The following is an 8,937-nucleotide window of genomic DNA, read 5'->3' as shown; positions in this document are numbered from 1 at the left end:
TCTCTCTCTCTCTCTCTCTCTCTCTCTCTCTCTCTCTCTCTCTCTCTCTCTCTCTCTCTCTCTCTCTCTCTCTTTCTGTCTGTCTGTCTTACTGCCTCTCTTTCTCTTACTACCTCTTCGTGCCTGGGAGTTCCTTCATTTTTCAATATCCAAGAAAAGAGATTCAAAGGATATGGTTCTTTTTTCTCTTAAATGTTTACCAGCTCTCATTAACATTTGCACTTTATACGTTACTCACATTACATCCGCGTATATTCTAAATGAGAGAATGAATAGTGATGTCGAAAGCGAAAGGGCGATCCAAGAATTCTTTGGATTCGGCCTGGATGGCCCGTCGAAGCGATGATCGACGGATCTTTCGCGGCAAGCTGTCGCAGATCTTAGATCATTCGCTACTGGGAAACGCGCAAGCGTCGTCAGGACGTGGGGAATAACGTACTCGATAATTGCCATAACTGCGACAGATTCCTCATCGAATGCGGCCAGTTCGATATCCCTGGCGAGGCAGTCGAGCTGCGACAAGGGCGTGGAAGGATGCATGTTGCGCCAGGTGTGCAATGCGATTACCTCCCCATTAAGTACGCATGGCATACTCGACGCCTGCAATTATAGAAATGCCAGCGATATTTAAATTCTTCATGAGAGAGTGGTTACATGTCCGTGAGTTCCGCGCGAATCCCGAACGCTCGTAGCGATGAAAATTAATTTTCTCATCGGGAATCGAACGATTTTCACGGTAGTGTGATCTAGTTTCAACTATCTTGTGCTCGGAAATCGATTTGGAAATCCTCTCTGGAAAGCCTTGGGTATATTTCGATAAAGAGAATTATGCATCGTTCTCTCTCTCTCTCTCTCTCTCTCTCTCTCTCTCTCTCTCTCGTGCGCGCGCACACACATGTGCCTCTCCCGCGACGATCTATCGTACGTACACAGATTTCGTACACAGCGCACAAATGCGAAGTGAAGTCCAAATAACGTATCTGCCGCTTTTGATCTCCTCGAAAATTGCCGTAGCATTAGCGACGCAGCCACGTACGTGGCGTACGTGGTACATCAGATAGAATGGCGTTTACGTTAGTCGACATTTACCGCGGGAACAAAAGCCCTCAGACTTCGTTGTTATTCGTTAGTATTAACGTTTCCGTGGCTGTGTTCCTCGGTAGCGAATAGGTGCGAACTTCAGTATCGAGCTTCTGGTAACGCAAAGGTCGAACGTCATGTCCGCTTCGAGATAATTGGAAACGAGTGACGGGACGTCGTTCGAAAATCGATGCGAGTTTGTAATTTTTACCTTACGTCTAACGAGGCTTTGAATTGTTCATCTTTCTAGGTGGCTTTGCTTCGCGTGTCTGAAGCGCACAGGGAGATTTGGTCGATTCGAATATTTTATTAAGGATGTTTTTAAGATGTCGGACGTTTCGTTTTAATGACTCCGAATCTCCGGTTGGACTTTTTCTATCACTCGTTTGCGCGATATATAATTAGAAACGATAAATAAAACACATGCACGATATGATAAAGTAATTTCGAAAGGCATGTAAGCACATTGAAATTGCACGCAGAGAGAGAGAGAGAGAGAGAGAGAGAGAGAGAGAGAGAGAACGAGCGCGAGGATTATTTTGGCTACTAAAGTGTAATAGAGCGTTAAAGATGGTCCTGGGACCAAGGCAGCATTTAAGTCGCAGTGGATGCTTGCCAAGAAGTCGGTGGTAATATTACGGCGCTATCGCTACTTTACGCACTATGAACCCAGGGGCTTTTTACGGGAAAGTCAACTGCATTATCGGCACCTAATCTTCCCGCTATCGTAAAGAAAAAGACGCGCAGTCACCTGCGCGATGTATCACGTGTCTCTCATCGTTTTAAAAAATGTCAGAAGCTGTTGCACACATATATCTCCCTCGCGAGATTATTCATTATTATTATCTATATCTAAATTATTATATAAAATAATAGAGTTGTATAGTAAAAATTACTATATATAATTCTGCAACTGAAGATTCGATATTCTGCAGTAATTTGCTATCCTTTCAATATATATAAGGCATTATATATGAAGTAATCCACCAAAATTTTCAGTTTTCCGATTATGCTGAAATTTGCATAAATTATAGTCCTATCACAACTAAAATTGTTGCTCAAATTTTTGGACCCGCGACTAATAGATTGTGTAGTAACCGGAGTTTGAAATATTTTAGCATTTGGGCTGTCGTGTTTCAAACGGCGGTAAGTTTCAATAGACTACTCCAATTTATAAAAATAAGATTTATAAATGGTTTCAAAAAGTCTTTTTACGCTCTTTGATTCAGTGAAATCAATTTTTTAAATTCAAAATTATTAAACATTTTTGAAGGATAACAAAGAAATTGCTTTTTTGGGCATCTTCCATTTTCTTCGCAAATATCTTAAAAAAAAGTAGAATTCTTTCCCTTTAAAATGATTTCAAGATCAAAATGGGCAAAATTTTAATTTTCAATGTATCCTACACCCTTGGAGCTTTAACATGCTGGCATGATAACGACAATGACCTCACTCCTCCACCTGTGGAAGGTATTCGCAAATTTACCAATCACGGACACATTCGAGCTCAGGTGGGAAACTTGGGGCTCTTACACGTCGATTCATTTTGGGTTATCAGTATCACCGCATAGTGTATGTGTGTGTGTGTGTGTTCGTGCATGCGTGCGCGCGTGTATGTAACTATAGTTATACCGCCTCTTATCTAACGTATCCGATCCGGTGGAGAATAGGCGCTGACGCGGCAGACGGTTACCAGGTGGTAGCTCTCTACTGGCTGACCCTACATCATACGACCTGCTCCATAAATAAATATAGAAACGCACAGAGAGAGAGAGAGAGAGAGAGAGAGAGAGAGAGAGAGAGAGACGCGGTCTCGTTAACGATGTACCTCGGTATAACGAACACTGGCCTTAATTAGTTTGTTAATATAGACGATTCATATGAAACGCCCGAGCATACGCGGACGCGACTCTTATCAGTATGCGCGATTCGAGAAAATGCTAACAAAACCCTAACGTAGCTTAAGACGTTAGGGACCTCTCTTAAGAGGCGCGTCGCTTCTTCTTCGTACGGGACACCGCGCGAGCTCGCGCGCCGACAGAGGGATGATTTAGCGTCGCGACGAAAAAAAAAGGTCTCCAAACCATCTGGCCACCTCGATACAAGAACGGCCGACGTCGTCGACGTGCTCTTGCTGAACAGTAGAGAAATAATAGTAGGAGCGGAAAGAAGAAAATCTTATACGTTCTCTCTGCGGAGCACTCGAGCGTAGAGTCGATTAGATCCAAACGATGATTGTTTCTCGTTGTATTCTTTTTTTTTTTTTTTTTTTTTAATAAAAAGGACTTCAACTGTTGCTGAAATATATCCGTAAGTTCTCTTCGGTCAGTTTCGAAGGTAAGTTTCCTTCTGTGAGTGCTCAAGAGTCAAGATTCGTACACGGAGAAAATACCAAAGATATCACTCGTTTAAATATGATTGCCATAATAAAATATCGATGTTACTTTTCGAATACAAAATGGTTGTAGGAATTATAGCATATTGTGCTATCAGTTGGGAGTTGTACACTGGCCTTGCTGTCTGCACATATGTGTTTGAGAGATACTCTCAGTGATGTATGGTGCGACCAATTCCTACATTAAAAAAATAATTTTACAGCTATGGGGAAAATGATATGGATGAGAAATTAGCTAAAATCTCATAAATGACTGGCAAACATTGCGATACCGTATATACTATGTGTTGTAGTTAATCAATATAGATGACAGAGATAGAATTTCAGTCTGAACTATTTGTGAAATTTAGCAAGAAAGTCTCTCTGTGTGGCGCCTATCCTGATTAAAGCCAGTCATATTTCTTATAAAAATTGACTGCGGCGGACCAAAAAGACTAGCGACGAGAGACAAACGAACATGTAATCCTCACACCCACCTAAATTAGCTTACAGATATCGCTGGGATGCTGCTGCTGTAAATTCCACATGTCACAGACAATTTTCTAGCACAAAAAACAGCGATAAATTTTAACCGTGACATTTAGAATTCTACCTGAACCAGCTAAACATTTTTCTGAGTGTACGGATCTCTTTCAACCATATTTATTTGTCAGAGCACAATAAGGAGACAGTAATGTTCTTTCGGTTGAGATAACCATACGTATGCGAGAAATAGTATAGATAGGCAAATATCCACTTTTAATATTATATCTATTCGATTTGAAGTCACACATAAATTTTCCCTCCGATCGTATACTGAGTCGCAAAATGATTTCGATGCTGAAGTTGCAGCGCTTCAAGATATCAGAATTGAGAGGCACTGCTGACGCATTTGCGTATTTATGAATTGGTTATGACAGAAGCCGAAATGACAGTACAGGGTGTAAAAATAAATGTAAAATTACATGATGACATATTAATACAGCCTGTGCTATCACTTCGACTTCTGTCATAACCGAGTCATACACAAATGCGTCAGCAGTGCCTCTCAATTTTGACATCTGGAAGCACTGCGCAACTTGAGTGCTCGGATTGCGTCCAAACTCAGTATACAAATGTAAATATGACAACCATAGTAGTTTTCTCCATTGTATTATTTTTTTCTTTTTTATTTAAAAGTTATATACGACAAAACTGTCGCTAAAATATATCCGTGAATTTTCTCGGTGAGATACTCGAGCGTTAAGATTTGTTCGACTTCGTATTGAACAATAATTGTTGTATTTTTTATTATTTTTTTTAATAAAAAAGTATACGACAACTATCGCTGAAATATATCCGTGAATTTTCCTCGATGAGTACTCGAGTTCTTGCGAGTACTCAAGATTCGTGACGTTCTCTCTCTCTCTCTCTCTCTCTCTCTCTGTCTCTCTCGACTTCGCGTCGAACGATGACATCGATTGTTCCCCCGGCCGAGGTCGCGATTTCGCGTCTGAGGGGGCGAGTCCTGAGATTTAATTGCGAACGGCTAGGTACGCGTTTACGGGCGAGCGCTGTAAAGTAAATTGGATGCGAAATCGTCACGGTGGATCTCGCCGCGCCAGCTGGGTGGGAAAGTTTAGCGTTTGTCATATCCGAAGTGCAGCATTACGGGAAAGTCTGTAATGCCGTTTAAAATAACGAGGGCGACAGCTCTACGGCGCGTTGCAGCGCGCTGATAACTGCACCGGCGCGTGTGCGCATTCATCGCGAACAATGCGAGCGATCTTTTAAAAGAGATCGACTTGGCGCGCTCGCCTATACAGAGACAGCGGATGGATGATGAGTATTAAAATTGCTTACGTCACACACCTCGCGGCAGCGTTCTCCGCTAAGTGGACAGGTATCGTGCGCCACGCGCGCGATTATTCGCTACCGGGATGCGTGTCTAATAATACACGTAATGCACAATGTTTGTCGTATCGTGTGATCGGACGTCCAAGTCCTTCGTGGCGTGCACCCACGTACCTCGCTCGCCCGGAATACCATAGGTCTTTTGCAAAAGAAACGAGTCTACGAGACCGCGCGAAATCGCGGAAGCTCTTCCGGCTTGACGTCCGTCATCGCGGAAGTTGCGATATTACGGGAAAGCCGTTTCCACTAACGAGGCTGTGTGACGGTACTTTTGATAATTAACTTTGCTCTCGGCACGAGGTTGTCGAAATGCTCGCATCGCAGCGCGAACGCTGCTGATATTCCCTTTTCGACGCGGAGAGAATTGCAATCCACTCTGATGATCTTCGTTATTAATTTCTACCCTCTCGATTTACCGTGCTGAGCGAAATACCATGCGATGAAATTCAGCGGCACTCTGCCCGACTCATACCAGGCTCGGGCGTTTACGTTTACGTAAGTTATGATATTCTATGTTTGCGTGTGGAGACAGTGTCAACTATGTGTGAAATGTCATCCATGCACTAATGACTGGGTACTAATGGTATATATATTGTTATAAATACTGGGTATCAATAAACAATCCGTCGTTTTAAGAACTTGCTCGGAAATTAATTCAGAAAAGTTGATGTTTTTGTTTAATCTTTGGGATCTAAATTTAAATTCATGAACATTGCTTCCTAAACAAATTATACTTCTCTGTTCAGAGCTAAATCATAATGAAAGGAGAAAATGAATTTCATGTAATTTGTTATCTCTTTTTGAGCATTACATTTATAGTCAATATCTAAAACAGATATCGTATGCATCGTGCAGATAATGCGCAAACAATCCACGTAGAGTTGAAATCTACAGCACAATCCTGGCTAAAACGATCCTACATGCGCGACAGAAAAGCGATGACTCTCGCATCGATATACTCCGCGGACATCCTAAAAAACAGTCCTGTTGTTTTTCGCGTTAGCGCGGATGGTCCGGCGAATGATCGAAATTCAGTATTGCCGGGATACTTATCTCTAGGAAGATTTGCTCCGATTCTCTCTCTCTTTCTCTCGCGAAAAATGTAAAAATAATGTTTCAGCCGCGTCTAATAATGTAAACACTTTTATCTCTCTCTCTCTCTCTCTCTCTCTCTTGCTCTCGGCTATCGATTTCGGTCGACCTGCGCCGCTTCTTTTATTACGGGGAGATATATTGGGATACGCGATCCGGGATAGACGCGGCTCAGTCTAAGCCACGATATTAACGAAAGTCGATCATCAGCTCTGCGGAACGCAGCTTCCTGCGAGAGGGAGTTTTCGATCGGCGGCGACGTCGGCGGCTGCTCCCGCGTTCCCGATTGAATGATGCATCCGAGAAGCCGAACGCGCGCGTGCCTAACATAATAACGACTAAATGGAAAAAATAGCAGAAGGTCGTGATCCACTTATATGCATCTCGGTTTATTACGAAGCGTTACAAGCCCGCCGTCATTGCGGCTGCCCCGGCGCTCTACGGTTGAACTATAAATACATTTTCCGATACGCTGCTCTTTTTGTCGATGAAAAAAGAATATATATGTACATATATATATATATATATATATATATATATATATATATATACACATACATACATACATACATACATATACACACATGCACGCACGCACGTACGCGCGCGCACACACACATATACACATAGACATACGCACATATATGTATGCATATCCTTTGCATATGCGCACGCGCGCATAAACTGCGACTAACTGTATATTTTTATGGGCCTGCGACGAGATCGCGCGCCCGTCGCTGTAATGTCATCCGGCCGTTCGGTTTCTCGGCATCTCGTAGGAACGTCGCCCCGGAACGCGTGAAAGAAGGTATAAGTACCAATGTCTGGACACTAATAGCACTGGTATCTAACTTTGGGCATTCTCATTGTTTTGCTCGTTAAATATGAGTATTTAAACTTTCAATATAAAGAACATATTCTATATTTTGAAAGTAGAAATATTCGTATTTTAGGGGCACTGTACATCTAAGAGAGCGTAAATTAGGATGACTTTTAATAATTTCCTTTGGTAAAATATTTTTTCTTATTGGGAATTCAATACATGCATTTTGAAGCGCATACTTTTACCAACAAAATATAAAATTTTCATAAAAAATATTGATAAGAATAATTGTTGCAGCCACGTCAATGCGTCGGTTTTTTTTTAAAGTGACTTCTGCGGTAACCAGAATAACTTCTTTATTTTTTATCTGAAAAAAAATGAAACAAATTTCTTTTTAAAGTAAATAAAAAATCTAGTACTTGACGTAGCCGATCTCTTTTTTTTAATATTTTGTAAAATGGCGAACATCTGAACATAAATGTCTAATTTTTTGCTAATATTCGTGATTTTCTCTAATTCATAAAAAATAAATTAAGATGTTAAAAAAATTTGATGACAAAAACTAGATAATTATATCAAGATTTTCTGTGCCAAATTTCAGGTAAATCGGTCTATTAATTTTGGAGATATAATGGTTTGGAGATATAAGCGTTTTTAAAAATATCATTTTGAGAAAAAAGCATTTAAAATTTTAAACAACTCGACAAATTTTTTTCTTCTGCACAATGGTCTAATAAAATGTCTTGACTAAGATCTCCATAAATTGACTTTATGACTGTCAAAACTTCGGGAGGAAGTGCTTTATAATTATGTGTATACGTGTCAAGCTTTTCCTCTGCTTTTGCCAAGTGCACCAAGAGTCGATTCCTTCGGGGCAAAATTCATGACTAGGACGTTCGTCTGTTGAGCTATAGTGGTTGAACGTGGCCCAAATTGCATTTTTTATTTTTTCCGCTGAGTGAAATTTCTTGCAATAGCTAAATCATAGTATATAGTCAGTTTATCAATCAATTTCCCTAGTAATTTATTTTGTAATGTTTTTATCTTTTTTTACACATTGCTTAAGCCTTGTATCTATTCGTTTTTAAACGTACTCAATACATTCCTTTTTGTTTATTTTATTTTAACTTCATACGGGTTTAAATTGACCAGAGATTTTGTAAATTTTGGAGTCGATGCTCCAAAGTCAGTAATATACCTGCGCGCAAGGGGTTGCTTGACTGGCTGACTTTCACAGGATGTATCTTCGTCAATTCTGGGAATTTTTCAATGAAATTTTCAGAGAATATAATTAAAAGATCATACTATCGAATTTTTATTCCATAATATAATCTTTTAATTATATTTAAAAATATTTTCAATAAATCGATTTTTACAAAAGCCTCTTGTACATAGTAGATATATATATATAACTCCTTAAAGACCAAAACAATGAGAATGCCCAGAGTTAGGTGCTAGTATTATTGGTGTCTAGGTATTGAGTACTATTATCTTATGCAGTGCAAAAAATCAGGTCTTAAAAATCGAAATCTGGGCGGATGAATTACACGGCGTGCCGAAGCCGCCGTTAATAATCTTTGGTATTTCATTAATAAAGAGAAAGCGAAAGAGAGAGAGAGAGAGAGAGAGAGAGAGAGAGAGAGAGAGAGAGAGAGAGAGAGAGAGAGAGAGAGAG

The 8,937-nt window shown here is 40.4% G+C and overlaps 1 protein-coding gene across 1 annotated transcript in view; it reads right to left on the bottom strand.

The window, feature by feature from the left end:
• LOC116841429 (muscarinic acetylcholine receptor DM1-like) overlaps nt 1-8,937 on the bottom strand; it is a 32,006-nt gene that overhangs the window by 10,008 nt on the left and 13,061 nt on the right. Inside the window, exon 11 of the mRNA XM_032809326.1 lies at nt 451-600. Within this exon, the coding sequence (XP_032665217.1) occupies nt 451-600 (150 nt within the window). The remainder of the gene's footprint in view (nt 1-450; nt 601-8,937) is intronic.

The sequence above is a fragment of the Odontomachus brunneus genome, unplaced genomic scaffold (assembly GCF_010583005.1).
Source record: "Odontomachus brunneus isolate Ranch 3 - 2012 unplaced genomic scaffold, Obru_v1 Obru_scaffold_015, whole genome shotgun sequence".
NCBI classification, from domain to species: domain Eukaryota; kingdom Metazoa; phylum Arthropoda; class Insecta; order Hymenoptera; family Formicidae; genus Odontomachus; species Odontomachus brunneus.
The sequence above is the reverse complement of the archived record's forward strand: the minus strand, read 5'-3'. Positions and strand labels throughout refer to the sequence as shown.